General features: G+C 39.4%; 1 protein-coding gene across 10 annotated transcripts; it reads right to left on the bottom strand.

The window, feature by feature from the left end:
* Nucleotides 1–939: 939 nt before the first annotated feature.
* Nucleotides 940–23,294, bottom strand: LOC139356311 (putative inactive fatty acyl-CoA reductase 2-like protein). 10 transcript variants are annotated; one of them, XR_011607968.1, is made up of 7 exons: nucleotides 21,155–22,939; nucleotides 20,701–20,853; nucleotides 20,340–20,407; nucleotides 14,344–14,518; nucleotides 12,083–12,211; nucleotides 10,947–11,025; nucleotides 940–954 (listed from the first exon to the last, which is right to left on the bottom strand). XR_011607968.1 is itself a non-coding variant. In XM_071070040.1 (6 exons), exons 3-6 carry the CDS (start codon nucleotides 20,395–20,397, stop codon nucleotides 11,016–11,018), a joined length of 372 nt encoding a protein of 123 aa, XP_070926141.1. In that variant the 5' UTR covers nucleotides 20,398–20,407; nucleotides 20,701–20,853; nucleotides 21,155–22,939; the 3' UTR covers nucleotides 10,937–11,015. The 10 variants fall into 10 exon arrangements, 1 of the variants encoding a protein (XP_070926141.1); XR_011607976.1 differs by lacking the exons at nucleotides 940–954; nucleotides 10,947–11,025 and adding an exon at nucleotides 22,946–23,294 and having other exon boundaries at nucleotides 11,989–12,211; nucleotides 21,155–21,279; nucleotides 21,408–21,505; XM_071070040.1 differs by lacking the exon at nucleotides 940–954 and having other exon boundaries at nucleotides 10,937–11,025.
* Between the last annotated feature and the right edge of the window lie 1,521 nt (nucleotides 23,295–24,815).

Consider the following 24,815-nt stretch of genomic DNA (forward strand, 5'->3'; position numbering starts at 1 on the left):
AATCCCAGCTACTTGGGAGGCTGAGTAGAAAATTGCTTGAACCTGGGAGGCAGAGGTTGCAGTGAGCTGAGATTACACCACTGCACTCCAGTAAAAAACAAACAAGCAAACAAAAAAACAAAAAAACCCAAAAACCTTAACTATTTCGATCAATGCTTTCTGGTTAAATATTCTGTAATAATGGAAATGTTCTGTACCTGCCCTGTCCGATAAAGTAGCCACTAGCCAAGTGTGTGTAATGAGCACTTGAAATGTAGCTAGTATGATGGAAGAACTGAATTTTAAATTTCATTTAATTATAACTGATTAAAAGTTAAAGAACCATATACAGCTAGTGGCTACTATACTGAATACCATAGATGTAGACAACAAATTTAAAAAAATTTCCAAACATGGGAATGAGTCACCTAAATGATTTTAGATACCAAGCTAAATAAAAACATCTGGAGATGGTACTATTTTGACTCTAATAATTTTCTTGTTGAAAGCAATATATATTATATATACACACACATATATACACACATACATATAAATATATACACACACACATATATATGTATATAATCTAGAGGTTTCTTTCCTTTCAAAAATAGTTCATACCTATAACTTAAAAAATATAATTTTATGTTTCTTGTCTTTATTTTGAATTTTCAATTTCAAAGTTAATATGAGCAACAATATCATTAAAAAGTGGGCAATGGATATGAACAGACACTTCTCAAAAGAAGTTGGCCGACAAACATGAAAGAAAGCTCAACATCACTGATCATCAGAGAAATTAAAATCAAAACCACAATGAGATACCATCTCATGCCAGTCAGAATGGTGATAAAGTCAGGATACAATAGATGCTGGCGAGGCTGTGGAGAAACAGGAATGCTTTTATACTGTTGGTGGGGATGTACATTCGTTTAATCATTGTGGAAGACAGCTTGGTGATTCCCCAAGTATCTGAAACTAGAAATACCATTTGACCCTGCAATCCCATTACTGGGTATACACCCAAAGGAATATAAATCATTCTACTTATTGCAGCACAATTTACAATAGCAAAGACATGGAACCAACCCAAATGCCCATCAATGATAGACTGAATAAAGAAAATATGTTACAGGTACACCATGGAATACTATGCAGCCATGAAAAATGAATGAGAGCATGTCCTTTGCAGGGACATGGATGAAGCTGGAAGCCATCAACCTCAGCAAACTAACACAAGAACAGAAAACTAGACAAGCGTGTTCTCATTCAGTGGGAGTTGAACATTGAGAACACATGGACACAGAGAGGGGAACAACATACACCAGGGTCTGTTAGGGGATGGGGTGAGGGGAGGGAACTTAGGGGATGGATCAATAGCTGCAGCAATCCACCATGGCACACGTATACCTGTGCAACAAACCTGCACATTCTGTACATATATCTTCTTTTTAGAAGAAGAAATAAAGAAAAATAAATGATCGCTTCATTTCAGGAGGTAGAGTTTTCCTCTTAAAGTTTTTCAGATTTTTATCTCAACGGTTTGGCTTTTTGTGCATCTCACTACGTGTAATTTGCAGTTAATACATCAATGCCTTCTGCTCTTCTTTCTTCTCAAAACAGTACATCTTTTTGCTTAACTAAAGTGGTGACTCTCATTTTTTTTTTCTGTCAGTTCCTATTGCATTTTTCCCCACTTCACACTCTAGTATTATATCCTGACACTGAGAATGTTTGTCTCAAAAAAACCTGGAAAAAGAGTGTTTTTCCAGTATAGATTAATTCTGTACTCTTGGCTTTTCCTGATGTATCCAAATTGTTCTTTGTAACCAGGAAATTTCACATGCTCTTACTTTTTCTAAAAGCCATCCATTCCACCTGGTGGAGGTACTACTTGTGTGTGTGTGTGTGTATATGTGTGTGTGTGTGTGTGTGTATTATTATTCCATAATACGGGTTACTTATAATATTAGACACACACTCTTCCAGCCTCTAATTGAATTAAAGTAGTTTTTCATGGGGTTTAATTTCCAGCTTACTCAAAAGGGCATATACAAAGAGAAATGGTCATGCTACAAAAGGTTTCTCTCTCTCTCTCTCTCACTCTCTCTCTCTCTCTCTCGCTCTCTCTCTAAGTAATCCACCTAACAAGCAGATATTTTATGTTTTAAGATAGCCTTTTGTGGTTTGGGCTGTCTTTATTCGGGTTTTGACCACCTGAACAAACTAACTCATCTCTAATGCAGGTCTAAGTATTTTTTTTCTCTTGATTATGTAACTTTTGAATTTATTTTGAAGTCTTTCCATTATTACTCTGGTTAAATAAGTGACCATTATCTCTCAAGGATATGTAATTTTACTTTAATTAAATATTTTTAGGCTTTTTGCACCCAAAAAAATGAAAAACTTCCCCAGAATCAAATTCAAATTTAACTCTTTTTAACCTAAAATTGACTAAGGGATTTTCTAGTTGGGATCCTGGGAAGTCTCAAAAGATGTGTCTCACATTAGGCTTGTTTGACCAGCTCCCAAAATATTCTCTAGGATCTGTAAGCTTTCTTTCAAAACAATGTGTAGCATTTCTCTTGCTAGTAAACCCCCAATCTTCTCTTTGTCCTTCACAAATACAGAAGACCACCGTGGTTTTCAGTTTTTTTTTAAACTACAATTTGGTGATTCCCAAATAAATTGTATAATTTAGAGATCCATCTTTATTTTGACTTCAATAGTGGTGATAAATTCTGATACAATATTCAAGAATATGTTTTATAACAATACTAAGTCAATTTAGAAATGCATTTTACTGTGATATAAAATCCTTAATTTTTCTTCTCCACTGACGTTATGTATGATTTTGTTATTAATTTATGAGTACTTAAAAATTCTTTATTTTACATAAGGTTTCTATCAGATATAATTTTGTGAGAAAAATAAAAGGTCGGTTTTCTATTTGCATTGTGCTAATTCAGACGGCACTAGATTCTTCACGCACACTGGTATCAGTCAAAGTTTTGACAAATTATTGTAAAAACCGATATACACACAGACCATTATAGAGTTATTTTTAAAAGCACAAAAAACTACTTTAAAAGATCACAAAATTGATTTATATTCTTGGGGCATGCCCAAGATGGCCGAATAGGAACAGCTCCAGCCTCCAGCTCCCAGTGCAAGCGACACAGAAGATGGGTGATTTCTGCATTTTCAACTGAGGTACTGGGTTCATCTCACTGGGGTGTGTCGGACCATTGGCACTGGTCCACGGGTGTAGCCCGACCAGTGAGAGCTGAAGCAGGGCGAGGCATCGCCTCACCTGGGAAGCGCAAGGGGGGAGGGAATCCCTTTTCCTAGCCAAGGGAACCTGAGACACACAACACCTGGAAAATCAGGTAACTCCCACCCTAATACTACGCTTTACCAAGGGTCTTAGCAAACAGCACACCAGGAGATTATATCCCACACCTGGCCCGGAGGGTCCCATGCCCACAGAGCCTCCTTCATTGCTAGCACAGCACTCTGAGATCTAACTGCAAGGCAGCAGCGAGGCTGGGGGAGGGGTGCCGCCATTGTTGAGGCTTTAGTGGGTAAACAAAGCCACCAGGAAGCTCGAATTGGGTGGAGCCCACCGCAGCTCAAGGAAGCCAGCCTGCCTCTGTAGACTCCTTCTCTGGGAACAGGGCATAGCTAAACAAAAAGCAGCAGAAACCTCGGCAGAGGTAAATGCCCCTGTCTGACAGCTTTGAAGAGAGAGCAGTGGATCTCCCAGCACAGAGGTTGAGATCTGAGAATGGACAGACTGCCTGCTCAAGTGGGTCCCTGACCCCTGAGTAGCCTAACTGGGAGACATCCCCCACTAGGTGCAGACTGACACCTCACAGCTCACACAGCAGGGTACACACCTGAGACGAAGCTTCCAGACCAAGAATCAGGCAGCAACACTCGCTGTTCAGCAATATTCTATCTTCTGCAGCCCCCACAGCTGATACCCAGGTAAACAGGGTCTGGAGTGGACCTCAAGAAAACTCCGACAGAACTACAGCTGAGGGTCCTGACTGTTAGAAGGAAAACTAACAAACAGAAAGGACACCCACACCAAAACCCCCTCAGTACATCACCATCATCAAAGACCAAAGGAAGATAAAAACAACAAAGATGGGGAAAAAGCAGTGCAGAAAAGCTGGAAATTCAAAGAATCTGAGTGCATCTCCCCCTCCAAAGGAACTCAGCTCATTGCCAGCAACAGAACAAAGCTGGACGGAAAATGACTTTGATGAGTTGAGAGAAGAAGGCTTCAGTTGATAAAACTTCTCAGAGCTAAAGGAGGAACTACGTAACCAGTGCCAAGAAACTAAAAACCTTGAAAAAAGAATGGATGAATAAATAACTAGAATAATCAATGCAGAGAAGACCTTAAAAGAACTGATAGAGATGAAAACCATAACAGGAGAACTACGTGACAAATGCACAAGCCTCAGTAACCGACTCAATCAACTGGAAGAAAGAGTATCAGTGATTGAAGATCAAATGAATGAAATGAAGCGAGAAGAGAAGTGTGGAGAAAAAAGAGTAAAAAGAAATGAACAAAGCCTCCAAGAAGTATAGGATTATGTGAAAAGACCAAATCTACGTCAGATTGGGGTGCCTGAAAGTGACAGAGAAAATGGAACCAAGTTGGAAAACACTCTGCAAGATATCATCCAGGAGAACTTCCCCAACCTAGCAAGGCAGGCCAACATCCAAATTCAAGAAATACAGAGAACGCCACAAAGATACTCCTCGAGAAGAGCAACTCCAAGACACATAATTGTCAGATTCACCAAAGTTGAAATGAAGGAAAAAATGTTAAGGGCAGCCAGAGAGAAAGGTCAGGTTACCCACAAAGGGAAGCCCATTAGACTAACAGCAGATCTCTCAGCAGAAACTCTCTAAGCCAGAAGAGAGTAGGGGCCAATATTCAACATTCTTAAAGAAAAGAATTTTCAACCCAGAATTTCATATCCAGCCAAACTAAGTTTCATAAGTGAAGGAGAAATAAAATCCTTTACAGACAAGCAAATGCTTAGAGATTTTGTCACCACCAGGCCTGCCCTACAAGAGATCCTGAAGGAAGCACTAAACATGGAAAGGAACAACAGGTACCAGCCATTCAAAAAACATGTCAAAATGTAAAGTCCATCGATGCTAGGAAGAAACTGCATCGACAAGCGAGCAAAATAACCAGCTAATATCATAATGACAAGACCAAGTTCACACAAAACAATATTAACCTTAAATGCAAATGGACTAAATGGTCCAATTAAAAGACACAGACTGGCAAACTGGATAAAGAGTCAAGCAAGACCCATCAGTTTGCTATATTCAGGAGACCCATCTCACATGCAGAGACACACATAGGCTCAAAATAAAGGGATGGAGGAAGATCTACCAAGCAAATGGAAAACCAAAAAAAGCAAGGGTTGCAATCCTAGACTCTGATAAAATAGACTTTAAACCATCAAAGATCAAAAGAGACAAAGAAGGCCATTACATAATGGTAAAGGGATCAATTAATCAGGAAGAGCTAACTATCCTAAATATATATGCACCCAATACAGGAGCACCCAGATTCATAAAGCAAGGCCTTAGAAACTTACAAAGAGACTTAGACTCCCATACAATAATAATGGGAGACTCTGACACCCCACTGTCAGCATTAGACAGATCAACGAGACAGAAAGTTAACAAGGATATCCAGGAATTGAACTCAACTCTGCACCAAGAGGACCTAACAGACATCTACAGAACTCTCCACCCCAAATCAACAGAATATACATTCTTCTCAGCACCACATCGCACTTATTCTAAAATTGACCACATAGTTGGAAGTAAAGCACTCCTCAGCAAATGTAAAAGAACAGAAATTATAACAAACTGTCTTTCAGACCACAGTGCAATTAAACTAGAACTCAGGACTAAGAAACTCAATCAAAACCGCTCAACTACATGGAAACTGAAAAACCTGCTCCTGAATACATAACAAAGTGAAGGCAGAAATAAAGATAATAAAGATGTTCTTTGAAACCAATGAGAACAAAGATACAACATACCAGAATCTCTGGGACACATTTAAAGCAATGTGTAGAGGGAAACTTATAGCACTAAATGCCCACAAGAGAAAGCAGGAAAGATCTAAAATTGACACCCTAACATCACAATTAAAAGAACTAGAGAAAAAAGAGCAAACACATTCAAAAGCTAGCAGAAGGCAAGAAATAACTAAGATCAGAGCAGAACTGAAGGAGATAGAGACACAAAAAACCCTCCAAAAAATCAATGAATCCAGAAGCTGGTTTTTTGAAAAGATCAACAAAATTGATAAACCACTAGCAAGACTAATAAAGAAGAAAAGAGAGAAGAATCAAATAGACACAATAAAAAATGATAAAGGGGATATCACCACCAACCCCACAGAAATACAAACTACCATCAGAGAATACTATAAACACCTCTATGCTAATAAACTAGAAAAACTAGAAGAAATGGATAATTTCCTGGACACTTACACTCACCCAAGACTAAACAAGGAAGAAGTCGAATCCCTCAATAGACCAATAGCAGGCTCTGAAATTGAGGCAATAATTAAGAGCCTACCAACCAAAAAAGTCCAGGACCAGACAGATTCACAGCCGAAGTCTACCAGAGGTACAAGGAGGAGTTGGTACCATTCCTTCTGAAACTATTCCAATCAATAGAAAAAGAGGGAATCCTCCCTAACTCATTTTATGAGGCCAACATCATCCTGATGCCAAAGCCTGACAGAGATACAACCAAAAAAGAGGATTTTAGAACAATATCCCTGATGAACATCGATGAAAAAACCCTCAATAAAATACTGGCAAACCAAATCCAGCAGCACATCAAAAAGCTTATCCACCATGATCAAGCGGGCTTCATCCCTGGGATGCAAGGCTGGTTCAACATATGCAAATCAATAAATGTAATCCAGAATATAAACAGAACCAAAGACAAAAACCACATGATTATCTCAATAGATGCAGAAAAGGCCTTTGACAAAATTCAACAGCCCTTCATGCTAAAAACTCTCAATAAATTCGGTATTGATGGAATGTATCTCAAAATAATAAGAGCTATTTATGACAAACCCACAGCCAATATCATACTGAATGGGCAAAAACTGGAAGCATTCCCTTTCAAAACTGGCACAAGACAGGGGTGCCCTCTCTCACCACTCCTATTCAACATAGTGTTGGAAGTTCTGGCTAGGGCAGTCAGGCAAGAGAAAGAAATAAAGGGTATTCAATTAGGAAAAGAAGAAGTCAAATTGTCCTTGTTTGCAGATGACATGATTGTATATTTAGAAAACCCCATCGTCTCAGCCCAAAATCTCCTTAAGCTGATAAGAAACTTCAGCAAAGTCTCAGGATACAAAATCAATGTGCGAAAATCACAAGCATTCTTATACACCAGTAACAGACAAACAGAGAATCAAATCGTGAATGAACTCCCATTCACAATAGCTTCAAAGAGAATAAAATACCTAGGATCCAACTTACAAGGATGTAAACAACTTCTTCAAGAAGAACTACAAACCACTGCTCAGTGAAATAAAAGAGGGCACAAACAAATGGAAGAACATACCATGCTCATGGATAGGAAGAATCAATATTGTGAAATGACCATACTGCCCAAGGTAATTTATAGATTCAATGCCATCCCCATTAAGCTACCAATAAGTTTCTTCACAGAATTGGAAAAAAACTGCTTTAAAGTTCATATGGAACCAAAAAAGACCCCGTATTGCCAAGAGAATCCTAAGTCAAAAAACAAAGCTGGAGGCATCACGCTACCTGACTTCAAACTATACTACAAGGCTACAGTAACCAAAACAGCATGGTATTGGTACCAAAACAGATATATAGACCAATGGAACAGAACAGAGCCCTCAGAAATAATACCGCACATCTACAGGCATCTGATCTTTGACAAACCTGACAAAAACAAGAAATGGGGAAAGGATTCCCTATTTAAGAAATGGTGCTGGGAAAATCGGCTAGCCATAAGTAGAAAGCTGAAACTGGATCCTTTCCTTACTCCTTATACGAAAATTAATTCAAGATGGATTAGAGACTTAAATGTTAGACCTAATACCATAAAAACGCTAGAAGAAAATCTAGTTAATACCATTCAGGACATAGGCATGGGCAAGGACTTCATGTCTAAAACACCAAAAGCAATGGCAACAAAAGCCAAAATTGACAAATGGGATCTGATTAAACTAAAGAGCTTCTACACAGTCAAAGAAACTACCATCAGAGTGAACAGGCAACCTACAGAATGGGAGAAAATTTTTGCAATCTACTCATCTGACAAAGGGCTAATATCCAGAACCTATGAAGAACTCAAGAAAATTTACAAGAAATAAACAACCCCATCAAAAAGTGGGCAAAGGATATGAACAGACACTTCTCAAAATAAGACATTTATGCAGCCAACTGACATATGAAAAAATGCTCATCATCACTCGCCATCAGAGAAATGCAAATCAAACCCACAATGAGATACCATCTCACACCAGTTAGAATGGCAATCATTAAAAAATCAGGAAACAACAGGTACTGGAGAGGATGTGGAGAAATAGGAACACTTTTACACTGTTGGTGGGACTGTAAACTAGCTCAACCATTGTGGAAAACAGTGTGGTGATTCCTCAAGGATCTAGAACTAGAAATACTATTCGACCCAGCCATCCCATTACTGGGTATATACCCAAAGGATTATAAGTCATGCTGCTATAAAGACACATCCACATGTATGTTTATTGCGGCATTATTCACAATAGCAAAGACTTGGAATCAACCCAAATGTCCATCAGTGACAGACTGGATTAAGAAAATGTGGCACATATACACCATGGAATACTATGCAGCCATAAAAAAGGATGAGTTTGTGTCCTTTGTAGGGACGTGGATGCAGCTGGAAACCATCATTCTCAGCAAACTATTGCAAGAACAGAAAACCAAATACTGCATGTTCTCACTCATAGGTGGGAATTGAATAATGAGATCACTTGGACACAGGAAGTGTAGCATCACACACCAGGTCCTATTGTTGGGAGGCGGGAGGGGGGAGGGATAGCATTAGGAGATATACCTAATGTAAATGACGAATTAATGGGTGCAGCACACCAACATGGCACATGTATACATATGTAACAAACCTGCACATTGTGCACATGTAGCCTAGAACTTAAAGTATAATAATTAAAAAAAAAAAAGGATGAGTTCCTGTCCTTTGTAGGGACATGGATGCAGCTGGCAACCATCATTCTCAGCAAACTATCGCAAGAGCAGAAAACCAAATACCACATGTTCTCACTCATAGGTGGGAATTGAACAATGAGATCACTTGGACACAGGAAGGGGACCATCACACACTGGGTCCTATTGTGGGGAGGGGGTAGGGGATAGGGATAGCTTTAGGAGATATACCTAATGTAAATGACGAGTTAATGTGTGCAGCACACCAACATGGCACATGTGTACACATGTAAGAAACCTGCACATTGTGCACATGTACCCTAGAACTTAAAGTATAATAAATATATATATATATATTCTCTTAGGTTTAGAGAGAATAAAGCTTATTAACTATTAATTAAATAATATAAGTAAATGCATTCAAATCCTCTATTCATAATTATTATTATTTAATTGATCTGAGAAAAAATTGACTAGTATATGAAAATCACTAAATTTTTTTTGTTATTTTCTTACAGTTCTAATAGTTTTTGCTTTATATACTTTCAATCTGTATTAGACCATCATATTCTTATTGGGAAAGATGTCTTTTCTCAATGATTCATTTTAATTGTATCAGATTCCTATGATCTTAATAAATATTTTTCACTCAAAAAACAATCACAAGATTATGCAGATGAATCTTCATATTCATTCCGTCAATGAAATATAATACTAGTTTCAATGTCTTTTTTCCAAAAGCCTAATTTTCAAGTGAAAGCTTTAGATCTTTGAAAGTAATAGAATTAAAGATAAAGATGGAAAGATAAATAATTCATTTCAGCAGTTTTCTGAGAAATACCACATTTTCCAAAATACATATATTTTATAAGAAATGGTTTCTCTTTAGGCTATTAGAATATCAATCTTCTACAATAGGCCAATTTTCAAAGCAGTAGGCCTATGTTCACTTAATCAGTCTCATGAAGCAAAACTTGAATTAAGATATTCCATTTAATTTAGTCCACATATTTATCAAGCAAAGAAACTATCAAACAAATACTCTTTCTTGCCGAAGTTCTTGGGATTTCCACGGTGCTTAATGTGTATTTTTTTCAATTGTGAGATCAAACAACACACATCTTGAGCCATTGTATATGTTACCTGGGTAAAAAAACTAAATTAATCTTTTCAAATATCTAATGGAATCCCAGGCATAGTGATTTATTAAAATATTAAATTAAATTTTAAGAGAAAATTAATCACTAATAATGAAATGAGTTGATTTTCTAAGACAAGTAAGTATGTAATTAAGGAATCATTAGCAGACTCAAAACCATTACAACATTTAAAAGCAATCAACATTACAATTCTTAGGGTGTGTTTTAAATTCCTCATAACCTAAACATATACATTCATTAATTATTCACTTGCCATGATCAACAATGAAAGATGAGTTAGAAAAACCAGAGGCTTTAATTCAAAAATGACAATCTTTGGTACTGCAGCAAGGAAATAACTAGCTGGTGAAATTAATGACTCCATCTGGCTTTATCTCGGCAATGTTCTGATATACATGCAATGAACAACTTCACATTGTTTGATGTTGTTAATTCTTTACAACCATCTCTATGGCTGGTCATAATACATAAGGTCAATCCGAAATGATCATATTATGAAACATAAATCACTTCACATGCCTTATCTGGAAAATGTGCTTGTACTTACTTGCACCATCTCAAGTTCCAAGAGCCAAAAATATATACATGCTCATGAAGGAGAATTTCCTTTCTGATTTTAGAACAGTCTGAAAATGGGGTGAAAAAATGAAAAAGAAGGGGGAGCTTACAAATAACAAAAATGTATATCCCAAATGAAAATTAGAATTTCTATGGAACGAGTAGCAGTAACAATAGTAGACAAAAGATAGAATGTAGATGTTAAGAAGATGTCTACAAGGGAAGCACAAGACTCCAAAGGCTCTTGCTACTAAAACATAGACTCAAGGTTTACCATCTGTAATATTCTGCTGCCAAGTACATCTATGCCACTAGTACTGTCTAAAATGAGGATATATATTAAGAAATCACCAAAAAGGACTGCATAGCAGAAACTTTTCTGATATCAAGGGATCAACCTAACTACAATTATATACAGGTGCCAATTTCCTCTGGAGTAAACTAGCACACTGGGCCTCATGTACCAGTTAGATAATCCAAACCAGCCCTTATTGCATAACTTATCTAAAATATTGGACTCTACATTTTGGCTCTGCAGAACTGAGAGAAGAAATGTATAAATAGGATAGTGATATTGCCTTTGTCTATGGGAATTCTTGAGTCTAATAAAAAAAGTCTGGGAAAAATCTAACTCCATGATTACACTTGGGCACATAGGTGATTAATATGAATGAAGTAACAACCATAAATACAATCACAACCACAAGAACAACAGTAATTCAAATTTTTTCACTTCACAGATGTTCTTAGAATGCTTTATTGGTATCTTGCAGGTGCTGTCCCCAAGCCTCAGGTGTCATTGCATAATCTCAGTTGATGCGAAGGCAAACACCACACTCTCCTCTGTTCAATGTCTGCCATCCCTGTCTTTTTGGCCTCTGACTCTTCCCTATACTACTATCTGTGCACTTGAGATCTTCACTGACATAGCTGGGCTCTGTATTTATTGATAAGAATATCTCCTTTCTCTTAGACTAGGCATGACCAAAAGGTTAATCTGGGTTCAAAGATCAATGACAATGACCACTCAGTTTTCATTCAAGATCAATTTTATTTATTGTACAAACAAACATGGGTTATATTCCAGACAAACAGATATAAGTGAGTAGACTTATGCCCTGGTGCCTCCTTGGCTCTTCACAGGATGCAAAACAAATCCTGCCAGCAGGAAGTGGCAGTTTGCAGAGGTGGCAGGTGGCAGAGGTGGCTGGTTGTTCTTTGAGCTGGCTTGGACTTGTCTGGCATGCACAGGCCCTGGCACAGCAAAACATTCAGGGAATAAGAGTGTTGCACAAAAGATTTTACCAACTTTGTCACATTAAGCAGCATTCAAGGATTTGCTGACCACCACTTAAGCAAATTGTGTGTTATGCTATAGCAGTGAACTTACTTGTTCTATTTCTAAACAAAACATTGGGTTCACACACAGGCCTGGACAAAGCTTCCCACTTCTGGACTATTTACTGATCTTCTTATTCTCAAAGAAAGCAAGATGAATGATGCGTCATACCATGGCTATGGCGTGTGACTCTTCTAGACCTGGATAGTTAGTGTCCCAATATTTAACTGATTTTGAGGGGGACTGAAAATATGCCATCAGTTCTTCCTTCTATCATCCCCATCGCTACCATACATATAATGACATAATCATGTCACAGTATGTCCTCAGAATCACTATTTCTAGCTGAGTGTATACTAAGGCTTTATATCTAGGTCAGTCCATTGTACCTGTGTCTCCTCTACACCCTCCTTCACCATGCCTACCTTGAGGAATTCAGCAAGTGATCATTCACACAAGTTAAGGATTTTAGCTTTCTCTGCCATAAAGATTATTGCTAAAATACATACCATACAACAAACCAACCCATTTCCCACAAATCTTATTGTCTGACTTCTCGCAGAATACATAATGACTTTTATTGTGTCTCTTCCTTCCGTGTTTCTCTTTCCTAACTGAACTTTGTTCTTTATCCAGGCCTTCTTCCAATCCTGACACATTTTAAAACCTTTAGCATGTCTGCCTATAATATTCGGGTGTTCTTCTTTTCCTATCTTTACTTAATAAGTCCCACACAAATATTTTCCCCATAATCACAATGTTTTCTTTTCCCTTTGCTCAAGAACTGAGTTATGAGCTCCAAATGAGGTCTGAAAAAATTTGGATAAACTCTACATTGGCTAAGTTTTAGTCATTTGCACTGCTAATAAAGATGACAATTCAACATGCTGAAGACAACTTCCTCCCTCATAAAGGGGCTAACACAGAGGGCAATACTGTTCATGCTTCTGATTCTTGATCACAAGAATTGCTTTAGGCAATTACAATAATGTCTCCTCTGACACATATTATTATTCAAGTGAGACAGAGAAAGAATATGTCCTATGTCACAAAGCCAGGTGGTGACAGCTGACGTAGCATCAGCACACTGTGTTCCCTCTAATTTCTTCATTCATCTCTAGGTGGCAGTAAATCTGGTCCTGAATACTGACTTTGACACTCTGCTTTCTCCACATCCTTCCTGTCACTTCCTTTGAGACTACTTCAGATTCTTCCCTTAGCTTCTATTTCTCCATTTGTAAAATTGGGTTGATGAGGATATCTTCCTTCAGTAGCTTTGACAATAAAAATGGGATCATCACGCATCCTCCTTAGCCCCATGAGTAAGCTCCCAGTAAGTGAGGTTGCCATCATTATTGTATATTTAAGGTGATCTACCCATTTGAAAAACCCTAGTCACAGAGCCTCAGTTGCTTTTCTTTTTGGGTGAATGATCACTTGCTGAATTCATCAAGCAAGCTCTTTAACATTTACCTTCCTTTATTATGCTGGAGCATTTCTAATGTAGGAGGCTTTTGTAGCTTCTCACTATGACTGCTTTGTTTGTTCAAAACTTATACAGGCTGAGTATCCTTTATCTGAAATGCTTGGGTCAGAAGTGTTTTGAGTTTCAACTGTTTTCAGATTTTGAAATATTTGCTTATATGTAATGAGATATCTTGGGAATGGGACCCACGTCTAAACACAAAATTCATTTACATTTCATACACACTTAGCCATATACATATAACCTGAAGGTAATCTTTAAACAATATTTTAAATACTTTTATGCATGAAACTAAGTTTTGAATGTGTTTTGACTGTGACCCATCACATGAGGTAAGATGTGTGGAATTTTCCACTTGTGGCATCATGTCAGCACTCAGAACATTTTGGATTTTGGAGAATTTCAGATTTTGGATTCTCAGAGTAGGTGTGTTCAATTTGTATATATGGGTCAGATTCAGTTGTCTCCTTTAATCCTTGGCTGAAGGAAGCACTAAAGACTTTGGGGACTCAATCTCCCATATGCAGTGACACTCTCAAAGCCATTGACTCAGCTTCTCACCTGAGTTTCCTTCCAGTAAGCCACAGATAGAAGTCATAGATGATGGCAGGGGCCTGGTGGCTGATGGCATTGCAGTACTGGGTTGTGAAGTTGCTGGTGGTGAAATCAGCATATGGCCTCCTAAAAGCTCTCTCAAATGGAATTGGAATTTCAAAGGTTGGCAAGACCTGGAATCCTGGGGAAAAAAAGAGAGAGAGTGCTAGAGGAGAATAGGAGGATATAAACCATCATAGTGGAAGGTATTTGTAATGGATCACAGCAATAAAGACAAAGGATTTGCTGTGTAGAGTCAAGAATCAATTTCTGAGAACAATATAAACATTTTTATGCTAAGCAAGTGGTTATCTGCAAAATGAAACAATGTGAATGGGTTAAGAATTGGATCCTCTATTTGAAACATCTACTCTAAAACAAATTCCTGGGGAAATGCACGTAGTCAATATAAGGGGATACTGTTCAGAAAAAACACAAATCTGCATTTAATTCTAAGGTTATCTAGTCTATTCTGAAAGCCCCAAGGCAGAGGCTAGAAACTTTATTTCCCTGGCTGGACCATTACTTTCAGAACCATTTAGAAAGTTTCTTAACATTTTATTTCAATCTTTATTAAAAGTTTAACTAAAAAATTCTAAAGGCAATATTTTCTTGTGTTAGTTTACTTTCAATATTTCTCTGGGAATATGGCAGACTCAGTTGTCCACTCTGCTATCCAGGGTTTTATTCATAATAGTGTCTTTTTATAGAGTAAGCTTAATTAAGAACTTTTTACATACATTTGTGAATTCAGTAGTTCTTTCAAAAAGATACTCATTTGAATTCAATTTTATTTAAGGTATGTAGGTTTTTGCAAAGCATATGCCTAAGCTCATTATTCAATTATGATGTCAGTTATTACAGTAATATGATTATTGCCCTACTTTAAAAATGCCAGCTAAAAATCTATCTGAAAAATATAGCTCCTCTTCAGAGAAGATTCTCAAGAATCATCTGGTCCATAGGGATTTATACTTTAAAAAGATGGTGGTAAATTAAAAAGTTATGTACAGGTTGATAGCATAAGAGATTCTGATCTCCACACTGACATTCTGATCTATATATCCATATACTTGTTCAACGTTTCCAACTGGAGGTGTAATAGACATTCACATTTAACAGCTCTAAAGTGGGCCTCCTGATACACCCACTACTAATGACCCCCTTCCCAATGCGTACACAAACTTGCTGTTTCACCAATCTTCTACCTCTGACCAAATGGTAATTCAATTTGTTTAGTAGTTCAGCCAAAAACTTTGGGGTTATCCTTGATTCTTCTCTTTAACAACCCACACACAATTGAACAAAATCTATCAGCTCTCTGTTTGAAAAATACCCAGAATCATAATTTCCACCTGCTATCTCTCTGATCAAAACCACTACTGTAGCCTGGAATGTTGCAATACTGTCCGAAGTGGTCTCTGCCACTACCCCTGTATCCTCAGTCGGACCTCCATGTAGCCGCCAGAGTGATTCTTCTAAAATGTAACTCAGAGTATATTACAGGAACTTCTCCATTCAGAGCCCTTCAATGGAATCTCTTCTCATTTAGAGGCAAAGCCATGGTCTGCAAGGCCTTGCACTCTCTGCATCCTCTCTCTCTGCCCACCACTCTGACTTCATCTCTTACCGCTCTCCCTCTCAGTGCTTCTGCTGCGGCCATACTGGCCTCCTTGCTGTCCTTGAATATGATTAAAGAACTTTAGCACTTACTGTTTCTTCAACTTGGAATATTTCATCCACATGTCCTTCTGATTTGCCCTCTCATTTATTTCAGGTCTCTACTAAGAAGACACCTTATCGGAGAGACTTTCTTTGGCCATCACATATCAAATAGCAGCCTTCCCACAACACTATTTACTTCTTTAATCTCCTTTATTTTTCTGCACTCAACCATATCTGATGTATATTTCTCCTAAGATTTAAATACCAGAACGAAATTTTGTGTGCATTGTTTGAACTTATACGGTACCTTAAAGAGTGGCTGACTCAGTGACTAATAAACAGTTTTTGACTAAATGAACGAATAAATATCTCAGCAACATACAATTACTTTCCTTTTCCTAAATCTATGTCAATCCTTCCTTTAGTCATTTCAAATATATTTATTTAGCATTTAACACTTGCCAGGCACTGTGGTAGATGCTGAGGTAAAAAAAATTACATATGACATATTCCTTGTCTTTAAATAATTGGCAATCTGGTGGGAGATGTGGACAATTCATGATTACAATACTTTGCCTGAGTATTCTGCTAGAGGCCAGGACAGTAAGCTCTGGAGGAATACAAAAGAAGCATCTAGCTCTGTCTGGGTGCCAGGAAGGGGAGGGGTGGGGCTGGGTTAGGAAGGCTTTCTGAGAAAGCTGTCCATATGGGGATCGCAGGCGTTTACTAAAATGTTCACTGTTCTAACCACTGTATGAAGCACTTTATCTCCCTACATTCTCCGAAGAGCTCCCTAGAATAGAATAATTATTATTCTCATTCACAGATAAAAAAATTGATATACAGGGAGAAACTGAGAGACTTTTTCAAACTGATACAACTAATAAGCAGTGGAGTCTACTGAATGGTGGGACGCATCCCAGCATATAACAGCTATGTGAGCACGGATTTCTGTTTAGTGATACATCCTCAGCACCAAGAATAATGACTATTTAATGAATACAGGAGTGAGTGAATGAGCTAGGATTTGAATCCAAGTCTATCAGATCCCAAAGCCCAAGACTTTTAACCATGAAGCTACCGTCTTTCTGATGTGACGGACAAGTAGAAACTCATGCACATGTAGAAAATGTAATTTGGCAATTGAAAACTGCACTCTACATCCTCATAGGTCAAAGAAGAAATTCAAATGAAAACTGTTTAAGGATTAGAGAATAATGATAACATAAACATTATACAATAAAATGTGTGGGATACAGCCAAAGTGGCATTTGAGGGAAATACAAGCCATGAATGCATGTATTAGACAAGCCGAATATTTGTGGGCTATATTTCTAAGTTAAAGAGAAGAAAAACATAATCAAAGAAAACAGGAGGAAGGGGAAAAAAGAGATAAGGCAATACATCTATGCAACAGAAAACACAGCAGCGTAATAAAGAGTCAATAGGCTGGGCTCAGTGGCTCATGCCTGTAATCCCAGCACTTTTGGAGACCGAGGTGGGTGGATCACCTGAGGTCGGGAGTTCGAGACCAGCCTGACTAACATGGAGAAACCCCATCTCTACTAAAAACACAAAATTAGCCAGGCGTGGTGGCGCATGTCTGTAATCCCAGCTACTCTACTCAGGAGGTTGAGGCAGGCGAACTGCTTGAACCCAGGAGGCAAGGTTGTGGTGAGCCAAGATCATGCCATTGTACTCCAACCTGGGCAACAAGAGCGAGACTCCATCAAAAAAGAAAAGAAGAGAAGAGAAAGAAGAGAAGAGAAGAGAAGAGAAGAGAAGAGAAGAGAAGAGAAGAGAAGAGAAGAGAAGAGAAGAGAAGAGAAGAGAAGAGAAGAGAAGTCAATAAAGCCAGAAGAAGTTGGTCCTTTGAAAAAAAGAAATAAAGTAGACCCTTTAGAGACTAGCTAAGAAAAGATAAGATACACAAATATTATGAATTAAAACAGAAGCATAATTACAGATACAGTTTAGGACAAAAATATTAATATAATATGAAAACAATGTAAATACATTTTAAAACAGATAAAATCTTAGAAAAAGAGACAAATATAACTAAAACTGATTCCAGCAGAAAAGGAAGCCTGCAAAATTCTTTAACTATTAAAGACACTGAAGCAATAAAAAATGTTCTTACCAAAAATTATAAATCCAGATAATTTAAAGGTGCTTTTCCCAAGTTTTGGAGAAACAGATTACTCCACTATTACACTTTCACTCCACTAAGCATTTTCAGAGAATAGAAAAAACAAGGGAACTATATGATTAGCAAATTGAATTAAACAAAATATAAAAAAAGATAACATGGCATGACCAAGTTGGGTTTATCCTAAAAATGGCAGGAGAGTTTAATATTTGAAGTCTTCTGCTTAAAATTAGCAACAAGACAACAATATGCACTATTGCCATTTGTATTCACCATTATAGTAGAAGTTCAACAAGAAGGCTGGGCGTGGTGGCTCATGCCTGTAATCCCAGCACTTTGAGAGGCCAAGGCAGGCAGATCATGAGATCAGGAGATCAAGACCATCCTGGCTAACATGGTGAAACCCTGTCTCTACTAAAAATACAAAAAATTAGCCAGGTGTGGTGGCAGACGCCTGTAGTCCCAGCTACTCAGGAGGCTGAGGCAGGAGAATGGCGTGAATGAACCCAGGAGGCAGAGCTTGCATTGAGCTGAGATGGTGCCATCAACAAGAAAAATGAAGACCTAAGGCTTGAAAAAATTGGGATAATACTGGTATTTTTGCAGATTAAGTAACTGTCTACATAGGAAATCAAGAGGAAATTTTATACAATTTCTAGCAATAAGTTTAGCAAGATAGCTGAATATAAGGTCAATATACAAAAATCAATTGCATTTGACATCATCCACAAACAATTAAAAAATATATTTTTACAAAAGACATTTAAATTAGTAAAAAAAAAAAAAAAAAAAAAAAAAAAAGCATCAATTACCTAGGCCCCAGGTATAAATCTGATAAAAGATGCTTAAGACCTATATGCAGGAGATTAAAAACTCTTCTTAAGGGACACTAAAGGAGACAATTCTATGGAGAGATAGCCCATGTTCACCCACACAGCTATCACTCCTTGTAATATCACCTGAGACTATATATGCTCAACCTCCTGTTAACATGGCTACTGCTCCTAGTAGGAAGCATTTTTATCCCTCCTAAGAGTCCCCGATAAGAAACACAAATGAGTTTAATTTGAATGCAACATCAAATTAATTAGTAATAGCTTCCAGAAATGCTGTGTTAGAAGGGAATCCAGAACAGAGCCTTGGCACAGGGATAACCAATGTCATATCAGCCTACAATGTTTGCTATAGGTGTGAGAAACTGTAGAGCCACAGTGTCCAGCTGTCCTGCAATAGAACTCTCAGTGTGGTACCATGGCTTCCCATTGGAATATGAAGAGCCAGTGTCATCTATGTAACAGGGACAGAAGGGATGTGTTCGCAGGTACTAAGAAATCCTACAGAATAGCAAAATTCCCTATTTTTATCTTCTACCATCATTAGATGTTTAAGTTGTACTCAAATTGATTTCCATGGTTTTTGTACATTGAACAGATTAAATCCCTTACCTTCAGACAAATTAATCATTTGTATAGTACAGGGTTTCTCAAAGAGCATTTCCCCAAGTATCAAGAATCATCTAGATGCTTATTAAAAATATAGTTTCCTCAGCATCACCCAAGACCTTGGTCCCAGGGTCTAAGGAATCTGGATGTTGTTTGATTCTCCCATAGTGATTCCTATTCACTTTTACAAATCACTAGTAGAGTAGTTAATGCACACCCAAGAGAGGCAAGTTACATAAATTAATGGTCAGTATTACAGACGCAATCAGGAAGGAATAAGATCACTCGACTTTTCTAAATCCCATTGGTCACTGATCATGTCACATTCTCAGTGATGTATCAAGAAGGGAAGGGGTGTGTACAGGACCCACTGCCCCAGCAGGGAGGAGTATTTCAGCATTTTATCACTGAGATTCTTTATAACTGCCAACTTTTGCTTTATTTCATCACTGTTTTTTTAAAATCTTTATGACCAATGGACCCCCTACTGCTTACAATCATGTATGTGTTCCCAATGACTCCTTTCCTTGGTAACCACAGTACCTTCTAGTTAATTACCACAGATTCACAATTTCTCATTATTTTGTCTCTTTATTTACTTTCTGTCTTTCTCCCCATGTAGGCTCTAAGCTCCATGACACACTTTGTCTATTTTTTCTCTGTGTCAGACACTAGTAATTATGCAGATACATGGCTAAAGTACTTACCCATTTTGCCCCAATTGCAGGGATTGAGGTTACCAGATGTACAGTGGTAGACTAACATTGACTTAGGTCTGGAAAATGAAATAAAAATTAAATAAATACAACAGAATGGAAAACTAATGAAAGAAAAATAAGGGAGACAGAGTTGTTTCCATAATTCATCTGATTAAGGCAACCTATGCAAGAAGGCTTCTGTATTTTTTTCTTTCTTTGGGTTAATAAGCAAACTGGAAGAAGACTAGCAAAAGGCTGTGTGTGGGGGGGTGCGTGTGTGTGTGAAAGACGTGTTAAATAGGAGTGACATATTATGAAGCACATATGTGTGAGTTCACATAAGAAAAATTTAATTCTGTTTACCACTTACTAATGCAGCCAAATGTATGAACAACCTGTTTTTCTTTTTTTCCTTTGTACCAGGAAACTTCCCCACACATAGCGATTGAACACTTTTGGCATTAACCAGAGTTCAACTAAAAAAAAATATTCTCTCATTTCATCCAGTTCTATCTCCTTTGCCCTAAAAAAGAAAGCTGAATGTTAAACTACCAATAGAAAGAAAAGCCTTTTGGTTATCAAGAATTTTATGGTTAAGTGATTTAAATGTTTTATTACTTTGTGAGTAGCCAAGTACTAAACTGTATTTTGAAAACAACTCAACATATATATGATGGCATATTAGGAACTCTATAAAATATTGAAATGAACACCCTCTCACATTTGGGGTCTTATACAATGAAATGCCTATATTTGGAAAATGTGCCTAATAGATGAACCCTCCCTCTCATGAAATCTTTGAAAGCCCACTTGAGCATCCACACCTGTGAGCTGCAGCACACCATCCTCCAGCTAGCGGGAGATTGATGGCTGTATCAACCGGAATTGGAATTTAGTCTGCCACAGCCATTGGAGTAGTTTTTATGGCCAGAAGAAACCCTTTCCCAGCCTGCACAGGAAAAAGAACATAAAATGTGAAACCAGGTCTTAAGTAACAGCTGGGGCTAAAGTATGTATCATCAAACTGATTATACTAGTGCAATAAGTGAAGACAGCTAACATCGATCCATCGCTTACCAGGTTCCTACACTAAGTCTGACTTCGTCAGCCTATCCTAGCTTCTCAGCCAAGGTCACCTTCAGCATTTTCTTGAACTACTAGTGTTCCTCACGTTCCTTTAGGGAATAAAATTCCTCATATTTTGTGAGAGGTTAATAAACTTAGTTAATTACCAAACACCAAGAATACACCTTCACATTTTAAAAATTAATTAATAAGACACGTTAAGAATTAAGGTTACACAAATTTCCCATTAATGTTTACCATTTCCTTGATGATTTTGTTTTCTGCTAGGGTTTATTAACCCACAAGCAATAGTAGGCACTAAAAGTTTAAGAAATTTTATTTGAAAAAAAATTAATTGGTGAAATTCCACAATTAATAAGACAAAAACTTTTTTGGCTTAGAAAAATGGTCTTATTATTTACTTTTTATTCAGAATCTCAGTTCACCTCACAGATCACTAATGTTATATAGATACAGGAGTTGGGAATTATTTACATTAATAATTTGTTGAGTTTATGAAGTTGATTCTTTCTGCTTTGCATGTTTCCCACTTTGATTTGAAATGATTAACACTTTCTTACCTTACTCAATTCTCTTTTCTTATAACTAGCTCCCCTTCTTTTGGACGTAAGAAACCAATTTAGAACATTTTAAAAAATGTAAATAAATATGCATCTTTTCATATAATGAAAACCGCTTTGGGATCGTGTTAAAATAATGATGTTCTAAGTCACCAAACTTTCACCCCAACTGAACTTTTTTAGGAGAAAGAGTTGAAGGCAGGTGGGAAACAGAAAGAAAGGGGCTGCTGGAAAAATCTGAAGTTCGAAGGAAGGTCTTTGTCACTATCATAATTCATTGTTTTATATTTGTATTTTAATTCATGTTGAATCTAGCTCTGGGAGGAAGAGAGACAGAGTCTGAAGCGCAGTTCGAATCCCTAATAAGATTTAAACTCATTTAGATCACTCATTTCCTACTCACTGTACAAAAAAGTAAAGTGGTGCTTAGGCCCTAAATGCCTCAGTGTGAGCTGTGAACCCCACAGCTCTACCGGATCCATCTGGACTTCAGGGAGATGCGCACTGAGGGCTGTTTACCTAGAGGAGCCACGTTTCTCCTTGTAAGACATTATTGAAAAGGCGTTGCTGGCACATGTGTACCCATGTAACAAACCTGCACGTTGTACACATGTACCCTAGAACTTATAGTAATAATAATAAAAGAAAAGGCCTTGCCTATATTCACTGGTGTTTGTATTTGAAAAATTTGCTCCAATATTGGTAGTTCTCTTTCTTGTATTCATTAAGAATTTTTGATGTATACCTGCTTTCCATACACACACGTAAACTCGTATGTGTTAATAACGAATTTAATAATCTTTGAAGATATTATTTTTACTGCATCCTCAATTCACTGCACTAATTCACGCAATTATAAACTGCAGAAAGGAGGAAATACCCCCATCTTGCGATAAACAAAGCAAAATCCTTGGCAGAACCATGCCCCCCTGCCCGCGCCCCGACCAGCCCACCCGGGCAGCCACTCACCGGTGTGCGTTGTCCTAGCTCCCGGCCATGTGGCCAAGTGAATCCATCCTGCCGTCCGTCTCCACTTTCGCCAGCCCGTACCGTGAGCACCGCCTGCAGGAGGGCTGACCCCGCACAAGGGGCACCCACTACTACCTCAACACGTGGCGTGTGGGACTTCATTCGGTCCACAGGGCTGGACGGCCTGGGGCCGAGGACACCCCGAAACCCCCGCGACCCCGCCGTCTGCGTCCTGCTACCCAAATACTGCACGCAGCTGCCCTATGGCACCCCCGTGAATGGCCTGGTGTGGGTCCCAGCCGCTGCGACCGGAGCTGGACCGGCCGCGGATGGCCCCCGGTTTTTTTCTTTTCTTTTTTGATGGAACCTTGCTCTGTCGCCCAGGCTGGAGTGCAGTGGCGTGATCTCCGCTCACTGCAAGCTCCGCCTCCTGGGTTCACGCCATTCGCCTGCCTCAGCCTCCCAAGTAGCTGGGACTACAGGCGCCCGCCACCTCGCCCGGCTAGTGTGTGTGTGTGTGTGTGTGTGTGTGTGTGTGTGTGTGTGTGTGTGTGTGTTTACGGTGTGTGTGTGTGTTTTTACGGTGTGTGTGCGTGTTTTTTTTTTTTTTTTTTTTTTTAACGGTTTCACCGCGTTAGCCAGGATGGTCTCGATCTCCCGACCCCGTGATCCGCCCGCCTCGGCCTCCCAAAGTGCTAGGATTACAGGCCTGAGCCACCGCGCCCGGCCTGCTAAACCGCTTTCTACTGGCGCTGCCGAGCCGCGTGGTTAAGGCCCGGCCCCCTGAAGCGGACAGCGGCGGCCAGGGCGGCGCACCCGGGTTCACCCATGGACCTCGCGGCCTCAAACACGAGGGCGCCCAGGGCCGGCGGCTTCATACATGCGAAGTCCCGGGTCCCCCCTGCCGCCCCCGACACCCGCCCCTCAGCCCCTACTGGCCCGCGCCCCTCCTGCCCGCTGCCCTTCCGTGGCGCTGGCTTAGGACACCCAACCCGGCCTTTATGAGGCGCCCCCCAGCTCCCAGCTCCCCAACCCCCACCCCTGTCCGTTTTCGGTAGCTTTGGCGCCGCCGCCACAGCCCTGGGCCTAGGCCTGGCACCCCCAGTCGCCCGCGGTCTCCTCGTGGTGGCGCCGGCGTCCCGGCTGGAGCTGCTGGAGGCCAAGCCCAGGAGTGGCGGCCGCTCCTGGCCTGGGAAAGGCACCACCATGTATGCCTGTGCGGCTAGGGCAAGCCCCACAGCAAGAGATCTCACCCCAAGGCACATCCGCGCAGCACACAAGTGACAAGCCGAACCACTGCCACTGGGATGGATGCAGCGGGAAGCTGCTCACTCAGACAAGCTATGGCTCTGCCACCCCAAGCACAGGGGCCACTGGCCATTTCAGGGCCACTGGTGCCACCGCGCCTTCTCGCGCTCAGCCCACCTTGCCCTGTACAGGAAGCGGCACATGCAGCCCAGACGCCCCCGCCCACCTGCGCAAGGCCCCCTCCCAAACTGTGACCGGTATTTATTGCACCCAGAGAAGCGGGCAGGGCACAGTGTGGCTACAGAGGGTCTGAAGACGACGCCACCGCCCCAGCCCCCATCTGTGACTGAAGGCCAGGTGGGAAAAGACCACTATTCGCCTTGACGAGTTCTGTTTCTCAAAATGGTGCAATAATTAAGTGGCATCTTCCCTCCCACCCCACCAGGTCATAAGGCTTGATGTCCTATGAGAAATAAGGGCCTTAATTGGTACTGTCTGCGACATTTTTTATAATATTGTACAAAACTGTGATAAATATTGCATTACTGTATATAGAGCGGCAGGTGGGCATTTTTTGGGCTACTTGCTTCATTTTTATAAGACTTTTGCTGGTTTTATTTTT

This window comes from Macaca nemestrina, chromosome 9, assembly GCF_043159975.1.
Source record: "Macaca nemestrina isolate mMacNem1 chromosome 9, mMacNem.hap1, whole genome shotgun sequence".
In the NCBI taxonomy this organism is placed as follows: Eukaryota; Metazoa; Chordata; class Mammalia; order Primates; family Cercopithecidae; genus Macaca; species Macaca nemestrina.

What these genes read in the sequence shown, in the direction of transcription:
- LOC139356311 (XM_071070040.1), bottom strand. Translation starts at nt 20,397, where the DNA reads ATGTTAGTCTACCACTGTACATCTGGTAACCTCAATCCCTGCAATTGG. An exon ending in CTGCAATTGGGGCAAAATGG is followed by an intron (nt 14,519 to 20,339) that starts GTAAGTACTTTA and finishes TTTTTTCCCCAG; the next exon opens with GATTCCAGGTCTTGCCAACC. An exon ending in CTTACTGGAAGGAAACTCAG is followed by an intron (nt 12,212 to 14,343) that starts GTGAGAAGCTGA and finishes TTGCTGTGCCAG; the next exon opens with GGCCTGTGCATGCCAGACAA.